The sequence below is a fragment of the Anguilla anguilla genome, chromosome 11 (genome assembly GCF_013347855.1).
Source record: "Anguilla anguilla isolate fAngAng1 chromosome 11, fAngAng1.pri, whole genome shotgun sequence".
Classification (NCBI taxonomy): domain Eukaryota; kingdom Metazoa; phylum Chordata; class Actinopteri; order Anguilliformes; family Anguillidae; genus Anguilla; species Anguilla anguilla.
The window spans coordinates 25,953,808-25,973,332 of NC_049211.1; the positions used below are offsets into that span (position 1 = coordinate 25,953,808).

The following is a 19,525-nucleotide window of genomic DNA, read 5'->3' on the forward strand; positions in this document are numbered from 1 at the left end:
TGACACGTGAGCTGTCCGTACTTTCTCCATCAGTTAATTTAGCTACTGCACCTTCTTAAGATTGTAAAATATATTCTGACATGTTTTACATCTCAGGTTCTTAACACACAGCGCCAAAAGGAACAGAGGCACCTTGAATATCGGTAAGGGATTCTAATTATTTTATTTATTTTTTAAGGCAAATGTAATGTTCAGACATTTTTTTAAAAACACAAAATACCGATAACAACTCCTGCGGTTTCGCTGTACCTTTTTTCAGGCCGTCTTCCACAAGTCTACGAGTCTCAGGCGTTCGCCTTTAACAAACCTTAAGCGATTTGTTCAAAGACATGAGAGGGTAACAGAGCCTCAACACTGAACCTAGTACTGTGTACCAGGGGACACAGCAAAGAGGTAATCCTGCCATATACCATACCAATCAATCGTATTCAGCAGATACGTCATCCTGCTCTTGCTGCCTAGCCAAAACAATAATATCTTAATAAGTAACAGTTCCTGGCCAAGTACAATTATATTGACGGGCACTTTCTTAAATATCGCACGTGTGATGCAATGCTGGATCTGTTTCACTATCTGCCGACGATCGGTACTAGCTAGGCTTGTGCTTTCCTCGCGTGAAGCGGTTTCCGCATAACTACTGTGACCTTTGACCCTCAAGGTTTGGAATGGAATCATTGTAATCAGCATAACATAAATAAAAAGATTAATAAGAGGTGATTAAAAAAACAAGCAACGTTAAAACCATAAATAAACACAAACTAAAAACAGAGGAGACCACAATCTGACATGCTTTGGAGCAGTTAATTTGGCAAGAAAGCAATCTGTCATATCACATAGACCTCACAGTGAAAAGTTATGCCCCTTGAAGAGAATCTAAAGCACAGTATTCAGTCATAATACCCACGCACGCACACACACACGCTTAGCAGACACAGACGTGTACACACATACGTTGTGTACATACATATGCAGGCAGGCACACATACACGCATCCATGCAGACACACACACACACACACACACACACAAAGACATGTATACACACATACTGTACACACAGTATTCTGTAAAAAATGTTTTCTATAACAATTAGAACATAACATATGGTCTAGTACCATAGTATCCAATGCCATAGCTTGTATCCCATTTCAGAAGTGTATTTGTTTTCTTATGTTTTATACCAAAAATATTTTTTGAAAGAGAAAAAATGCAACCGAGAGTCCAACCAACCAAGCACAGGGTCCAGGTGCCATCAGGAGACCCCTGTCCGTCCCAGGCCCTCAGTGCCCTGGGCTGTGGAGAGCAGAAATCCAGCCCCAGGCTTCTTAGTCCCTGGAGGCCTCAGACTACGTTCCTCCTCTTGTTTGAGTCAAAAGACCAAAAAAAAAGAGTCAGAAATCAAGTCTTTGATTTCACCGTTGTCCTTAAACACTGTGCAACGAACAAGACCTTGGTTCATCCACACCAAGAAGAAAGGCGTTACTGTGGCCACTGCTGTCTGCACCGGGACAAAAAGATGGGCAACTGCCACAAAACTGCCATAAAACAAGGTCCGACAGAAGAACGAAAACAGCTGAATTTCATAACTGCTCAGCATAAGCTTCAACGTGGGACAAATGTGTCTTGCTTTCTCATATTAAATACTTGTTCTTTGGTCATTTTTTTTCTTCTCAGTTTATATATACATATACATATATATGTATATATACACACAGGTGTACTGTTTCATAATGTTCCTGCAAAATCCATCAATTAAATAAATAAAGACTCCAGAATTGCAGTCTAAGTACCTGTATTTATAGTTCTCCCAAAATAAACAAAACAAAAAAAAAACATACAAATAAAAAATGTGGTGTAATATTCAGTCACTTTCCTTCTGAGGCAAAAGGCCTTCATTAAATAAAATTGTTATTATTTTACTTTTTCCTTCAAATTTGCCTCTGGGAGTATGTTGGGACGGAGAAACTTACACACACGCAAATGCACACACACACACACACGCACACGCACACCCATGCTCACAGAAATATGTACATATACTCACATGCGCTCACACACATACAAACGCACATACAAAAACAGAGGTACACACACGCACACACTTTCTCTCTCGGGCATGCGACTCTCATGCGAGTCTCGAATGTGAGTGCGTGTATGTGTGTGTGTGGGTGTGTGTGTGTTAGGGTGTGTGTTTGTGTACGTGTGTGGGTGTGTGTTTGTGTACGTGTGTGTGTGTGTGGGTGTGTGTGTGCATGTGGGTATGTTTGTGTATGTGTGTGTGGGTGTGTGTTTGTGTGTGTGTGTGCGTGTGTGTGTGTGTGTGTGTTTGTGTATGTGTGTGTTTGTGTGTGTGGGTGTGTGTTTGTGTATGTGCGTGCGTGTGTGTGTGGGTGTGTGTGCATGTGGATGTGTTTGTGTGTGTGTGTTTGTGTACGTGTGTGTTTGTGTATGTGTGTGTGTGCATGTGGGTGTGTGTGTGTGTGTGTGTGTGTGTGCGTGTGTGTACGTGTGTGTGGGTGTGTGTTTGTGTATGTGTGTGCGTGTGTGTGCATGTGGGTGTGTTTGTGTATGTGTGTGTGCATGTACACGTGTGCATGCGTGCGTTTGTGTGTTTGTGTATCCAGAAGCTCGTGTCTCTGAGTCAGTCCGTCTCCGTGTCTGTACAGTAGGAAGCCTCCTGCGGCTGCTGCTAGCTGCTGGGCGGTCCGTCGTTCAGGAAGTAGGTGGTCATCTCCCCCTTCCCCTTCACCTTGACCACACCCCGGCACTCCAGCTGGTAGTCTTTGCTGGCCAGAACCTGGTACAGATCTGTGGTCACCTTGGGGAGCAAAGGAAGAGCGCTGTTTGACTCTTTCTCTCATATCGCTCTGAATCTAGGAAAGGCACAATGCCAGATGTGTCATGTCGTTAAAATGCGGTTCGCCATGTTCCATATAAATTAATGCACCTACTCATGGCACAATATGTGTATAAGTGACAGTCGGCCAGCTTATTGTATTAACACTGCACAAGGCACATTCATCCCCACACCAGCAGGTGGCAGCATCACAAAAATATGTTGCAATATCTGACAATATATCTTGAATTTTTAGATCAGACAACAGGATTGTAGTGAAAGTAACATAAGCAATGTTCAGCTTTTTCCGAACACTGATTTCACAGAGTCAAATTAGCCGTAATCAAGTCACCCCGGGGAAATTATCTAGCTTTAACTGCTTGTTGTTTATTAGAACTACAGCCGTAAATATTTCTCCATATCTGCGGGACCCCAGCGAGATCATGATACCTCACAGAGGACAAATACGAGTGTAGAGCAATCATATTTTATTGCAGTTATAATACTGCATTTCCCCTGCAGTGTAACTGCGCGGCTGAGAGGCAGAGGGTGGGTACCTGGATGCGGTCGGGTACGCCGGTGCTGTCCATGCGGCTGGCCACGTTGACCGTGTTCCCCCAGATGTCGTACTGCGGCTTCCTGGCTCCGATGACCCCAGCAACCACCGGCCCCATGTTTAGACCTGGAGTGGAAAATCACCACGCTGTTTCCTTCTCCTTTACAGCCAATCAGAATCCAGAGGTGGCCATACTGGCCAATTAGGACACAGTGGAAAGACCTGACTCAGGTCCGCCTTTCTGTTACCTCTGGTGTCTCTAATTCAAACTTTTTGTTTTGTAAAGGGGTAATATAATTGCAAATATATTTAGAGTGTACCACTTTCTCAAATTCAAATTCAAGATCTTTTAAAGGGCAGGAAAAACTTTTGTTGATATAGCCGAAGCCTACACAAATGTATAAATTAGGATAGCTGGATAATTACAAACGCATGACTATTCCCTCCCTATTTTCTTCTTGCATTGATCTCCCTCCCTCTCCACCCTCTCTCTCTTTCTCTCTCACACACACACATGCGCGCGCACACACACTTTCACTCGCACACACATACACTCGCACACACACAGTTGCACACACACGCACTCACACGTACGCGCACACACACACACGCACACTTGCGCACACACACACACATACACACACACATGCCACACACGCACACACACACAGACACAATCACAGGCAAATCTGCCCCTCACCAATCTTCATCTGGAAGTTGTTGAAGGAGTGCTCGTTAATGTAGGTCATCTGCTCCCGGAGCCGCATGGCGTAGTCGGCCAGCGCCAGGATGTGGGAGCGGCCCTCCTTGTCGTAGGTGGAGTCGTTCAGGCCCGACGCTGCCATGTAGGTGCTGCCGATGGTCTTAATCTTCTCCAGCTGTCTGTACTTCTCCTCGCTGATTATCTGAGGTGGGGGGGGGGGGGCAGGGACACGAGCGGGGTGAACCTGGGGCGCTCTCAGCATCACGTCCCCTCCCCTCTCCTCTGTTCATGACACGTGGCTGAACCTGATCGGTTGTCGTGGCAACCGACCGCATCCTCCGCCCCCCCCCAGGGAGTGGAAGGAGCTTCCCGCTAGAGCTAGAACGCGCGAGTCGCTCAGAAACACACCCGTGTACACTGCAGCTTGCACCAACTAGCACAGCCCTCTGGGCACTTACCATTTAACACTACATCCTCAAATCCGTTCTGTACTTAAAGCGCCACATTCTCAATGTTTCTTGCACCTACTATGCTAGCAGTGCTGTAGGTTTATACACTTACCATGTCTTTACTGCTGTGGAGTGCAGTAGCTTTCTATAACTCACAGCAGAAGCAGACACTCTCAAGACCACTGGACACAGTGCTGTCTTTACTTTGGGTGTGAGGAAATCACACAGGCTTAAAGACCTGTTCTCACTTCCTTATGTTCTGGTTTCTCCATCCTTTACTCTCCCCTCCCGGAAGCCTCATCCCCCCTTTCTCCCCCCCCCCCCACCTCGTCGAAGTCGGCGATGATCTCGTTGAGCAGCCTCAGGCACTCCACGCCCTCGTTGTTGGCCTCCAGCTCCACGTAGAACTCGGAGAAGTTGCTGATGGAGGCGAACATGACGGCCACGCACTCGCAGGACTGGTAGTACAGCTCGTCGTTGCGCCGCTCCCGCGCCAGGAAGTGCGCCGCCACGTCCTTGGGCAGGATGTTGTGCAGCAGGCGCCGGTTGTAGGCCTGCAGCTCCTCCATCTCCTCCTTCTCCTCCGTCGCCTGGAGGGAGGGGGGGGGGGGGGGGGGGGGGTGCAGGGGTCGTGAGTGAAAGTGATTTTTGATTTTCCGGAGAGTTCCAAGTGGATCAGAATTAATGAGGAGAGAAGAAATAATTTTTGAAATGAGGATAAAACATAAAACAACAAATCTGTTGGAATTGTTACCATTTGATGTTTTTTTGTGTTTACATTAATATCATTGCAACGGCAAGGGAGAGAAGCACACGCCTCACCAACAAAGGAAATCAAACTATAAATTACAATAGAGGAAGGAGGCTGTTGTTTGCTGTTGTTTGTTATTTCAAGAAAAGGCGTCTGAACCCAAAAACTTTTGACCTTCAGCAGCGTGGTATTTTCTATGAACCATCTAAAACTCGCACATGAAACAGTTTTTACATAGAAGAAATATGTGGAAACAAAATTTCTCCTGACAGTTCACTGTATTCAGACATAGGAAGCAAGACCAGTAAAAACACTGCTTCTACCTGCATTGCAGGCTCATGCATTGTGGTGTAAAAACAGCCTGTGCTGGTCAGCCATTCTACACAGGTGCGCGCGTCACCTGCTCTCTGCAGGGCCACGCTTCGGCCTGCGGGGGGCGAGGGCGAGCGTACCTGCAGTTTCCACAGAAAGTCCAGGCGTGCCGTGGACTCCACCTGCTGGGCGTGTAGGTAGAGCGCCAGCACAAAGACTGTCAGGATCACTGGGGTCATGACCTTCAGCGACACCTTGGTCATGCTCTCCTGGCTGCAGTCCAAGAGAGGAGGACACGGGTGAAGTGCATACAAATACACTCCTCTTCAACAGTCTATGTGCATACAAATACACTCCCCTTCAACAGTCTATGTGCATACAAATATACTCCTCTTCAACAGTCTATGTGCATACAAATACACTCCCCTTCAACAGTCTATGTGCATACAAATACACTCCTCGTCAACAGTCTATGTGCATACAAATACACTTCTCTTCAACAGTCTATGTGCATACAAATACACTTCTCTTCAACATTTTAAGAGAATTTTAGGCCTGCTAAATGTGAGTGAGTTTTTGAGTGAGTTATAAGACAGGTGCATGAGCTGCTTTGCATCTAAAAAATCTCACAGTCACTCTACAGACATTTCTAACGTAAAAATATATAAACACACATCCCTTTAACATTTACATACAAACACACTCCCCTCCAGGTATTTACTGGCTGAAATTAATATTGGATATTAGACCGGTACTGTTAAGAGTTCACAAAACAATGGCAAAGAGTAGAAATATATTTAAATGTAGTCCTACCATGGCTCTGTTTCATTGAAACTGGTCCTGGAAAAAAGAACAAGAGAAGCGTTTCAGCTCCAGAGCACGGAGGAGGACACGGGCTGCAGTGAGAATCATTTATGCAGACGGACAGACAGACACAGAGAGACACAGACAGACATACACACAGAGACAGAGAGACCGACAAGGACAGAGAGAGACAGACAGAGAGACAATCAGACACAGACAGAGACAGAGATTCAGAGACAGACACACAGTCACAGACAGACAGACACACAGAGACCGACAGACAGAGACAGAGAGACAGACAGTGACCCAGTCAGCTCCTGTGGTACCTACCCTTCCAGAGTTTCGTTGAAAGTTCTTTGATTACTAAAGAAGAACAGAGGGTTTTGGGTTAACTGCAATGGTGCAACTGTTTCATAACAGAATCAACAGTTTCCTGCACTAATGAAAAATAACACAAGCAGTAACAAAGCCATCAGTGCACACAGGAAAAACATCCACAAATGCAGAGCAATACATCGGAAGGACTGATTAAAGGGAAAGCAAAAGTTGATTAATTATTATAAAACTCTAGGGCATATATTAATTGTGCAGTAGTACAAAAGTACATGGAATTCTGTAGTAGCATACCAGCTGCTATGCAAAGGAATAAAACCCATACCTAGGTCTCTGGGTGACTGTATTTATAGCAACATACCAGAAGCTAGCACACACTGACATTGGCTTCTTAATGGTAAACCTGATTCTTTAAAAAGGACATTATAAGGCAGCTACCAGGAGGTTTGGTTAAAAGGTGCTTACTACATTTTTTATGTAAAATAAGTTTTTTCTCACTGAGGTTGGGACTTGACTGATAACACATGCTGAATGCAGAATACACACGCTGATGTTTTTTCATTCATCACTTTAGACTCCATTATGGGATTTATCCCTAATGCTGGGACAGAGAAGCATCAACCCCAGAATGGGCGGAGCTTTGATGTCATCAGTGACTCGCTAATTTCAGTCAGAGTATGGCACTGTAGAGAACAAAGTATTCTGATTAGTTCATGAGTCAGTGACTGCCAGCGCATGGTGGCTCCACCTATCACAGGATTTGATGAGAATCTCCCAGGTGCTGTGGGTGGGGACTCACATGGCGTTGGCAGTGACAAAGAGGTCGGCGTTGTCGAACAGCGCCCCCTGTGGCCACTCCGCTATGAGCAGGTAAGAGAGCTGGATGAGCAGCATGAGAGCCAGTTTTCCAATGCTGCTGATCTGCAGGAACACTGAGCAGGCGAGCAGCGTCAGCAGGACACTGTAACTGAAGTACTGCAACAGAGAAACACAGCGTTACAGTCGCACCCGCATACACACCCTCACACACCCACACTCTCATACACACCCACACCCGCATACACACACCTACACCCGAATACACACACCCACACACACACACACCCACACCTGCATACACACCCTCACACACCCACACCCGCATACACACCCTCACACACCCACACTCACATACACACCTACACCCGAATACACACACCCACACACACACACCCACACCTGCATACACACCCTCACACACCCACACCTGCATACACACACCCACACCCGCATACACACACCCACATCCAAATACACACCTGCATACACCCACACCCGCATACACACACCCACACCCGCATACACACACCCACACCCGCATACACACACCCACACCCGCATACACACACCCACACCCGCATACACACACCCACACCCGCATACACACACCCACATCCAAATACACACCTGCATACACCCACACCCGCATACACACACCCACACCCGCATACACACACCCACACCCGCATACACACACCCACACCCGCATACACACACCCACACCCGCATACACACACCCACACCCGCATACACACACCCACATCCAAATACACACACCCACACTCAAACACACACACCCACACCCAAATACACACACCCACACTCGAATACACACACCCACACCCAGATACACACACCCACACTCGAATACACACACCCACACCCAGATACACACACCCACACTCGAACACACACACCCACACCCAAATACACACACCCACACCCGAATACACACACCCACACTCGAATACACACACCCACATACACACACTCACACCTGCATACGCACGCTCACACACTCACCCACATACACACACTCACACCTGCATTCGCATGCTCACACACTCACTCCCACATACACACCCTCACGCACCTGCATACACACACCTGTATACACCCGCACAAAGACTCAGCTCGGCATGTACACACACACAGTCTCACACACAGAGACAAACGGGTGTGAGCAGTGGCTCACCTCAGGGAAGTGACAGGCCTGGCCGGGGCAGTGGATCAGCCTATCCTGCGCAGACTGGGACAGGTTGTGTATGAGGCAGACACTCACAGACTCCTCAGAGATGTTGAAGTCGTTGGAAATGCATTTTATCAGGCTCTCTGTATTACAGGCAAACTGCAGAGAAAGAGACAGAAGGGTGAATGTACAGCAGGAAACATGCGCACACACACACACACGCCCGCACATACGCACACACACACACACACACACACACGCATACACACACACACACACACAGGCATGTACACGCATGCACACATATGCGCGCACACACAGCAGACAGGCTGTCTCACAGAAGAGTAATGGAAATGTGGGGCAGCCCTTACCATGTTCACAAAGGCAGAGACAAACACCAGGAGGATGGTGAACACTCCCACCAGGGTGCTGTTGGTACGGGATTGCACAATCTTCTTCGACACAGTTTGCATGGCAACTGGAAACAACTGTTGGAGACAGGAGATTGTGTATTTACTTGCACACAATGTAAACAAATAAATCCATTTAATATATGCACCTATGTACTTACATACCCATATTCTGCAAACAAATACATTCATTGTATATCCGCTCTATACATTTCAATTCAAATGAGCTGTATCGGCACAATGATTTGACACTTATGACACCAAAGTGCATTCTAAAATAACAATAAGGGAGCAAGAAAAAAGAGCATGCATACATCATTACAGCAATGACGCAAGCCGGGTCTTTATTTTGTTTTTGTGTGAAATATTGTTCCCCAGACAATATGGAACATGGCAACATAACCAAGCCACACACTCCCTCCTTTTCAAGAGGAATGGTGGCCTCTCAATATTGAGTCAAAATCATAACAGGTAACATAAAGAGCAGCAACAAGAGTGTTAACCCTGCCTGTAATAATAATCTCAATGGGGGAGGGGGGTAAACAAAAAAAAGGAACTCCCTCAGTCACCCACCCTTTCCATTTCTCTCTCTCTCCCACTCTCTCTCTCTCTCTCTCTCTCACTCTATCTCTGAGAAACAGATGTCTTTATTGTGGGGAAGTATGTGGCTTTTGTTGAACTGTATTGTCCACATTTAGGACACGCTGCCCTGTTTCCACCTGCTGAAGATGACAGCGAACACAACCTGCCATGTCTGTGTGGCCAGGTGTCCGTTGGTCTCCACGGCCAGCCTGTGCTCCCAGTGTCTGCACTTTCTCACCATTCTCCTGTGTTTACAATTTTTCATATAGTCCTGCGGCGGTGCATTTTCTCTTCAGGGCCAGAGAGAATGGCTTTCTGATTTGTGTTTCTGTATGGTCCGATAAGTGATGTAATCATCTGTGTGATGCTTTATAATCTGCTGAAATGCTACTGTGCTGTTCTGAGGCTGTTTGTGTGTCAGTGCTCTGAGACTTAGTTGTCCTTCTGTAAGAGGAATGTTGCCCTATATGGGCTGACCTGTTAAATTAGGAAAGGAATTGGGGCTATGTTTTTTTTTTTTTTTTTAAACATCCAGAACTTAAGGGGAATTGTATTTTGCCAAAAAGGAGGGGTATTGGCCTAATTTGCCCAACATGCACTGTTAATCGCACTAATTTGAACTAGTAGGATATTTTTAAATGAGTTTGAATAACCACAATTTAACCATTTTTTGCCCATTTATTATATATAGACAGCTGCTTGTATAAAGGGCCTCTGCCAAGCTTTTGAACTGATTTTTTAAACTACAGTAAATAGTTTTCGTTCCCTGATATCTGTGGCTTAGTTAAAATACAGAATGTTAGCTACTGGTAATATGTACTGCCAGGGCCCAACTCTGACAGTATTCCTCCTATAGTCCCACAGACGTCATACAGACTCATACTACAATCTGTTGGGACTCCGTTCCAAATAAAGCAATTTGTCCTTATTTAAATGCGGACCATATTTAAATTCAGATCTCATCTTGTGGGCATAGGTCACATCGTGTCAAATTTTAACCCATTTTTTACGCAAATGGAGCACAATCCACGATTCACAAAGGCGCCCACAAATTACCACTGGCAATAAGCATGAACCTTTTTTAAGATGATCTAAAACCTGCCGCAATCTACTTAAAAGCCATTTAGTGCAACGATCATAGCGGCTGTCACAGCTTCAAGAGGGAGACACCGCTGACGTGTTCATCGTGCCGGGGAGCGGAACAAAGAGAGAAAAAAAATATTTGTCAATACAGGCTAAGTCATGCAATACAAAATTGTTTCATTGCAAAGATGACATTGAACCTAACCTGTAATTTGTTATAATTTAGTAGGCTGCTTCATTGTACAAAGACAAATATTTACACTGCTGTAATAAGCATGTAATAAAAATCATTTGTTTGAAAGAGTCCATTTCTATGAATCGAGATAGCTGTTCCTAGAAATACTGCAGAGGTTCAGTCGCTGGTTATTCAACCAACCTCGTCTGTGGTTCAGTGGTTCCTTTTATAGTCTTTATTATTTCTGGTCTTTGTTAACCATTCTTTGTGCAATCACACGTCCACAAAAATTAATTCTACGCGTCCGCAAGGTGCAATACCCGCGTAAACTGTGGGGGGCACTATACATTCTTATGCCTAGACAGACGCTAGGAAGCCACACGGGAAGCCAGGAAGGATGGCGGAATCATTTGGAGAGAAGCCCTGAATCTGCCCCCTAGTGAATATACCGTTAAACCTGCAGTCAGACAAAAAGTAAGCAGACGAGTATGTGAACAACGTCGCTCGGGATGCAATCACTTCATGTGCACGCAGCACAATAAAACTCAAGTATGTTTCCAGCCTAATGCAGCACAGAAGATAAAACGTGGCTTGACCCTCACAACCAATACGTTATGCAGGCTGGTCTGGTGGCCGAAAGCTCATGGTTCATAACTAAAAATGTTACTTGTTGTCCTTAGGAACTGAGCTTGCAAACTATATTAGCATGGACTTCCGTCAATGAATCGGTCGTTAATTTGGGGGGGGGGGGGCAGCGTTTGCGGCTGTTGCACAGTGAGCTGCAGGAACAGCGCTCAGTTTTTTTCTACCCCTAAATGTTTGGGAAACACATCTTTTTGATGCGCAAACACAGCCTCATTTCAATCTGTACTGGAATTAGAATGAGAGGGCGAGAGAGACTGAGAACGTGAGCGAGAGACTGGCACACGTAGTATGGCAGTGCACCACCCCCTGAGGGACGTGGAAAGACCACACAGCCCCTAAAATAAACTGACTGTGGTGCTTACTGCTGACACAGAGAGTAATGCTGCAGCTATGACATCATCACTGTTACTCAGTCGATTGTTTTGTTGAACGCACTATATACGGGTTTTGCTGTTTATAGTTTCAGTGAAGCTCATTTCAAGTGGAAAACAAGCTGGATTACGTACCTTAATGCAGGAGTAGATGGCACAGATGAAGAGGATGTTGGCCAGTATGATGAAGATGCTTATGTAAATGCCCAGCATTAGTGGGGTACTGTGAAAGAGAGAGAAACCCAATTAAAATTCCTCACCATAAGCTGCTGGTCATCAGATAACCAAAAGATTCTAACCCGTGTCTGTATGAGAGAGCACATGTGTTTTAATGTGGGTGTTCGTCATGAAGAATGGTTTTTGAATGTGTGACTGTGTTTGTGTGAGTGTTTGAACGTGTTTGAAGTTTGCGTGTTGTGTTGATCGTATGTGAGTGAGATCATGCAAGTGTCCATGTATGTGTGCATGTGTGTGTGCGTGGGTGTGTGTGACGGGGCTTGTTCGAATGTATGTGTATATGTGTGTGTGTACGTGAGTGTATGTGTGTACGTGTGGGTGTCTAAGAGCATGTGTGGGCGTCTGTGTGATTGGACATACATTTTAATGTGAGTATGCATGTGTAACAGAGTGTGTTTGAACATTTGTTCGTGTGTGTGTGTGTTTGTGTAAATATAAGAGTGGGTGTGTATGCGTGCATGTGTGTGCATAAGAGTGTGTGTGTGTGTGTATGTGTGTGTATGTGTCTGTGAGTCCGTGCATACGTGTGTGTGTGTGTGTGCGAAACAGAGTCACTCACTGAGGGAAGATGACGATCTGTATGAAGGAGATGAAGCAGAAGACTAGCAGAGTGCAGGCAACGTATCCCCCAAAGCGATCATCCACCTTCTTAGAGTACTGATAACACACACAAACACACGCAGTTAACACAGTTAACACTCACGGAACAGAAAGCTCAAATGCACAGCACTCAGTTATGACTCTGCGTGGGGGCGGAGCCATGCTCACCTTCTTCTCCAGCTCCGCGGTCTGGAAGGTGAGCAGAAACTTCTTGACGTGATCTTTCCGCAGCTGGTCAATGCTGCGGGCATCTATAGCACGCCCCAAAAATTCATCCACCTCATCTTCAGGGTCCAGTGCCTCCTGAGCTCCCCGACTGGAGGTGGTGGGGGAGGGGGAGAATAAATTATACTCCATCTATTTTATTTTACATACTATTACATGTTCTGGTAATGTAACTTTACATCCATCTGTCTCAACATAACCCTAACCCTACCATAACCTGGAACCCTACCATAACCCCGAACCCTAACATACCCCTAAACCCCAACATACCCCTAAACCTCAACATAACCCTAACCCTACCATAACCCTGAACCCTAACATACCCCTAAACCCCAACATAACCCTAACCCTACCATAACCCCGAACCCTAACATACCCCTAAACCCCAACATACCCCTAAACCCCAACATAACCCTAACCCTACCATAACCCCGAACCCTAACATACCCCTAAACCCCAACATACCCCTAAACCCCAACATAACCCTAACCCTACCATAACCCCGAACCCTAACATACCCCTAAACCCCAACATACCCCAAAACCCCAACATAACCCTAACCCTACCATAACCCCGAACCCTAACATACCCCTAAACCCCAACATAACCCTAACTCTACCATAACCCCGAACCCTAACATAACCCTAAACCCCAACATAACCCTAACTCTACCATAACCCCGAACCCTAACATACCCCTAAACCCCAACATACCCCTAAACCCCAACATAACCCTAACCCTACCATAACCCTGACCCTAACATACCCCTAAACCCCAGCATAACCCTAACCCTACCATAACCCCGAACCCTAACATACCCCTAAACCCCAACATAACCCCGAACCCTAACATACCCCTAAACCCCAACATAACCCTAACTCTACCATAACCCCGAACCCTAACATAACCCTAAACCTCAACATAACCCTGACCCTACCATAACCCTGACCCTAACATACCCCTAAACCCCAACATACCCTAAACCCCAACATACCCCTAAACCCCAACATAACCCTAACTCTACCATAACCCTGACCCTAACATACCCCTAAACCCCAACATACCCCTAAACCCCAACGTAACCCTAACTCTACCATAACCCTGACCCTAACATAACCCTAAACCCCAACATAACCCTAACTCTACCATAACCCTGACCCTAACATACCCCTAAACCCCAACATACCCCTAAACCCCAACATAACCCTAACTCTACCATAACCCTGACCCTAACATACCCCTAAACCCCAACATACCCCTAAACCCCAACATAACCCTAACTCTACCATAACCCCGAACCCTAACATAACCCTAAACCTCAACATAACCCTGACCCTAACATACCCCTAAACCCCAACATACCCTAAACCCCAACATAACCCTAACTCTACCATAACCCTGACCCTAACATACCCCTAAACCCCAACATACCCCTAAACCCCAACGTAACCCTAACTCTACCATAACCCTGAACCCTAACATACCCCTAAACCCCAACATAACCCTAACTCTACCATAACCCTGACCCTAACATAACCCTAAACCCCAACATAACCCTAACTCTACCATAACCCTGACCCTAACATACCCCTAAACCCCAACATACCCCTAAACCCCAACATAACCCTAACTCTACCATAACCCTGACCCTAACATACCCCTAAACCCCAACATACCCTAAACCCCAACATAACCCTAACTCTACCATAACCCTGACCCTAACATACCCCTAAACCCCAACATAACCCTAACCCTACCATAACCCCGAACCCTAACATACCCCTAAACCCCAACATAACCCTGACCCTAACATAACCCTGACCCTAACATACCCCTAAACCCCAACATAACCCTAACCCTACCATAACCCCGAACCCTAACATACCCCTAAACCCCAACATAACCCTGACCCTAACATAACCCTGACCCTAACATACCCCTAAACCCCAACATAACCCTAACTCTACCATAACCCTGACCCTAACATACCCCTAAACCCCAACATAACCCTAACTCTACCATAACCCTAACCCTACCATAACCCTGACCCTAACATACCCCTAAACCCTGCTCACACAGTCCAGGCACAGCCTCCCTCCCTGGGCTGCTGTGCTTTACTGAGGGGCCCCATACAGCAGAGAGCAGGGAGCTGAATGCAGCCCAGCTGCTGCAGATACTCACTTATCTTTACTGGAGGTCTCATCAATGCCCTGGGAAAAGAAGCGGAGAGATCAGCAAGAGGATACACACACACATACACGCACATGAAAGCACACACACACGCACACATGCGCACATGCACAAACACACACACATAAATATCCTTAAACACACTCACAAATGTGTGCACACAGAATCGCACACTTAGGGGCAGACACAGACACACACAAAGCAGAGCAGTAAATCCCACAGAGCCAGACTGAGGATTTAAGTACAGTGCCTTAGGGTAGAGTACAGGCCCTAAGAGATATGCTTAATACACACACACACACATATATATATATATATATATATCTATAGAGAGAGAGAGAGCGAGAGCAAGAGAGGAAAGACAGAGCAAGACAGGAAAGACAGAGGGAGCAAGAAAAGGAATTGAGCTATCAAGCTAATCAAGCTATTAATCTAATCAATCTTTTTTACAAATTATATAAACATGCAGTACAGTGGTGAGAGGACCTTTGGCTGATCCGGTTTAGAGTAAAATAATAATCCCCAGACGCAACACATCGCCATGACAAAATGACCAGTTTGGGAACCGTGGTCAACGTGAATTTCAAACCTGAAAAGCACTGATTGGTGGTATTGCATGAAAGAATGTACAGGGCTTTGAGGAACAGACAAACTGCATGCGTCTCCTCATGGTTATGACATAACCGTGCTGATTACGTGATCCCTTTCCAGTACAGCTCTCTGTCCTCATTGTGCCACTAAAGATGATGTCACAATAGACACAATGTCACTGCCAGCACTGCAAACTGCCCTTACTGTGCTGCTAATGATGATGTCACAATACATGTGAAGCCACTCCCTGCACTGCTGTCTGCCCTCGTCCTCATTCTATGTGCACCAGTAAAGGCAGATTCAGAGCGCTTTCCCATACTAACCACAGCAATCCATCACACCTCCATGTGATGTGAAGGCACAGGTACAAAGTTCCAGTAAGCTGTGATTAATTGGGGTGTGCGCATCTCTGACAATGCTCATACAGCTAAAACAGCAGCGTTTCTCACACCACACCTTCATCTGTGCTGGTTTGTTATACAGCTCAGTGCATTATCATGAGGAGAGCCTCCAGCCAATCAGAGCCATCTGACTGCTGGCCCTCCCCGAGGAGGTGGACTTGCAAATGAAGGGCAGCATGGATAGGGATGCAGTGTGCGCTGCATGCAGCAGGTGGCGATGTTACACTTGAGACACCATCAGAACAGGCTGTGCAATGGCTTACTAGGGTTATAGAGCAGATACATTTTAAGTCCCAGTCAGACAGGACGAAGGAGAAGAAGCAGAGCAAAGTGACCGTGATTAGTTAGAGTGGCTGTGAGGCACTGAAGAGACAGAATCCCTGTTTAGTACAGGGAGGATATGAACCGTGGCATGGATCTCTAGGGCAGCAAAGCAGATTTTAACCTACATGAACCTGAATGAGTTTGGCACACCCGGTTTGTGAGAGAAGGGGAAAGGCTGGCGGTGGGGTGCAGGGGGTGGGAGAGGCTCACCATCTGTCGGAACACTTTGGAGTCCTTGGTCCTGGAGAAGCTCCGGTCAGGAACCCAGCGAGGCATCAGACCCTCTGTGGAGTTGGCCCGCGCCCGCTGCATCTTTGCCATCATCGCCTTCTCCTCTTTCTGCACAACACACACACATGTACACACACACACATGGACACGCACACACATGCACACACACGCACACACATGCACACACACACACATGTACACGCACACACATGCACACACACACACATGTACACGCACACACATGCACACATGCACGCACACACATGCACGCACGCACACACACATACACGCACACACATGCATGCACACACATGCACGCACGCACACACATACACGCACACACATGCACGCACACACGCACACATGCACACACACACGCACGCACACACGCACAGGTTTTGTAGTCAATGCCTCGGTCTGAAGATCACCTTTGAGTAACTTACAGTAGACACTAATAGTAGAAACACTAGACACTAGCAGTACAAACAGTAGTCATTAACAAAAGAAGGAGTAGACACTAACAGTAGAAACAGTGGACACTAAAAGTATACACTAACACTAACAGTAGGCGCTAACAGCAGACCCAATGGGGCTCATTCACTAAACATTTGATCATAAACTGTGTGTAAGAATGCGTCCAAGAACATTTTGGCATTCATAATTGTTTTCTTATCGATATTTTTTCATGGCTATTTCCTTATGAAAATCACATGAACAGGATTGCGCAAAAAATTTACAAACAGCCAGCATTCATCATCTCATACTCCTGGGATATGCACAGAAACAAAGGTCTGAAAATGTGTCATGAATGTCATATTGTTTTTTCATAGGAACATTTTTTAGAACAAAAGGAATAGAGGCAAGAGCACAAACCCGTTTCTGACTGCAGCCCAGCACCAGGAAGGTCTCAATGCTGTTCTCTTTCAGGTAGGCGTTCCTGTCCCCCCCGAACCCGGGCTCCACCTCGTAGTCACCGTTCAGGTACTGCAGCGTCGCCTTGGTGATGTGGATACGCCTGGACAAGGGGTCAACAAGGATATGGCGTGCTTGAGACTGCCAGGGTGTGGGGAGTTACTTATGAGGAATGTGTGTGTGTGCATGTGTGTGTGTGTGAGTGAGTGTGTATGTGTGTGTGTGTGTGTGTGGGTGCATGAGTGTGTCTCACCCTGCCTTGCCCCCTGCCTCCATTTGATTGGCCAGCGTGACATCATTGGACCACACGTCAAACTGCCACTTCCGCAGACCCAGGACCCCGCAGTGGACACGCCCACTGTGGATCCCTACACGCATGTTCACGTTGACCCCAGTGACCTCTCGCACCAGCCTTCAGAAACACACACACATGCACACAAACACACACACAGCCACGCACAGAGGTACACACACAGGCATTACATCACCCACTGCATTGCCTGCTGCCTCCATCAGATAATACATCTCCTTTGGGTGTGGAAAAATGGAAGGAGAGAGTCAGTGAGAAGAGGAAGGTGGGAAGGGGAGATAGAGTGAAGGAAAATTTGAGAAATGGGAAAATAAAAGAAAGCACGATAAATGGAGATAAAAATTAAAAGAGATGGAGTGTGGGAGGGAAGGAGGGAGAGATGGATGGAGGGAGACTCACGAGATGGCCTCAATCATGTCCACGCCCATCTCCACACAGCAGTGGGCGTGGTCAGCCCTGGGTTCAGGAAGTCCAGACACACAGTAGTAGCAGTCGCCCAGAATCTTAATGCGGAGGCAGTGGTTCTCCTGGGGTGAAACAGGATGGTCATATTTAGCATAGCGCAGCGCCACTGCTATCCACAGAAAATGACACACCGAGGAGGCCTAGGCTTCAGTGCAAACGACACTTGTTTATATAAAAAGGACAGCTGCTGTTAAAAATGAGGGAAGCTAAAGTTTTTATTTACATATTTTTAATGACATATTTATTTTTGAGAGATAGAGAGAGACTGACTTAGTTTAATACAATTTTAACACGTTACTGTAGGCTTATCCACGTCAGCATTTTGCAGTCTTACTGAGGTCAGTGTTTTGCAGTCTTACTGAGGTCAGTGTTTTGCGGTCTTACTGAGGTCAGTGTTTTGCAGTCTTACTGAGGTCAGTGTTTTGCGGTCTTACTGAGGTCAGTGTTTTGCAGTCTTACTGAGGTCAGTGTTTTGCGGTCTTGCAGAGGTCAGTGTTTTGCGGTCTTGCAGAGGTCAGGGTTTTGCGGTCTTGCAAAGGTCAGTGTCTTGTGGTCTTACTGAGGTCAGTGTTTTGCAGTCTTACTGAGGTCAGTGTTTTGCGATCTTGCAGAGGTCAGGGTTTTGCGGTCTTGCAAAGGTCAGTGTCTTGTGGTCTTACTGAGGTCAGTGTTTTGCGGTCTTGCAGAGGTCAGTGTCTTGCGGTCATGCAGAGATCAAATGTTTTGCAGTCTTACCGAGGCCAGTTTGTCAAAGCGAGCAAAAAGCTCATTGAGAGTCATGACCAACTCCTGTGCTGTACACTGCGATGCCAAACTAGTGAAACCTTCGATGTCTGCAAACAGGATGCTGCAGGATGGAGATGGGGAGGGAGGGAGGGAGGGAGGGAGAGAGAGAGAGAGAGAGAGAGAGTTTAATACACAAATGCACGGACGTTCATAATTTAATAATACAGAAAGAGAGGTCAGTGCTTACTCTGCACCCACTTCTATTCTAGAGAAACCTGGTTGTGAAAATAGAATTA

General features: G+C 46.3%; 1 protein-coding gene across 3 annotated transcripts in view; it reads right to left on the reverse strand.

The window, feature by feature from the left end:
• Nucleotides 1-2,493: 2,493 nt before the first annotated feature.
• Nucleotides 2,494-19,525, reverse strand: part of LOC118208186 (adenylate cyclase type 6-like) — a 55,584-nt gene continuing 38,552 nt past the window's right edge. For all 3 annotated transcript variants that reach the window (XM_035382600.1, XM_035382602.1, XM_035382603.1), the window contains exons 6-24: nucleotides 19,239-19,350; nucleotides 18,438-18,565; nucleotides 17,982-18,140; nucleotides 17,690-17,831; nucleotides 16,796-16,924; nucleotides 15,261-15,289; nucleotides 13,023-13,170; nucleotides 12,814-12,911; nucleotides 12,153-12,240; nucleotides 9,123-9,239; nucleotides 8,758-8,910; nucleotides 7,543-7,718; nucleotides 6,741-6,773; nucleotides 6,420-6,446; nucleotides 5,747-5,879; nucleotides 4,870-5,133; nucleotides 4,092-4,296; nucleotides 3,393-3,517; nucleotides 2,494-2,817 (exon numbers count right to left, since the gene is read on the reverse strand). In XM_035382600.1, coding sequence (XP_035238491.1) covers nucleotides 2,689-2,817; nucleotides 3,393-3,517; nucleotides 4,092-4,296; nucleotides 4,870-5,133; nucleotides 5,747-5,879; nucleotides 6,420-6,446; nucleotides 6,741-6,773; nucleotides 7,543-7,718; nucleotides 8,758-8,910; nucleotides 9,123-9,239; nucleotides 12,153-12,240; nucleotides 12,814-12,911; nucleotides 13,023-13,170; nucleotides 15,261-15,289; nucleotides 16,796-16,924; nucleotides 17,690-17,831; nucleotides 17,982-18,140; nucleotides 18,438-18,565; nucleotides 19,239-19,350 — 2,395 coding nt within the window. In that variant the 3' untranslated portion in view covers nucleotides 2,494-2,688. The remainder of the gene's footprint in view (nucleotides 2,818-3,392; nucleotides 3,518-4,091; nucleotides 4,297-4,869; nucleotides 5,134-5,746; nucleotides 5,880-6,419; nucleotides 6,447-6,740; nucleotides 6,774-7,542; nucleotides 7,719-8,757; nucleotides 8,911-9,122; nucleotides 9,240-12,152; nucleotides 12,241-12,813; nucleotides 12,912-13,022; nucleotides 13,171-15,260; nucleotides 15,290-16,795; nucleotides 16,925-17,689; nucleotides 17,832-17,981; nucleotides 18,141-18,437; nucleotides 18,566-19,238; nucleotides 19,351-19,525) is intronic.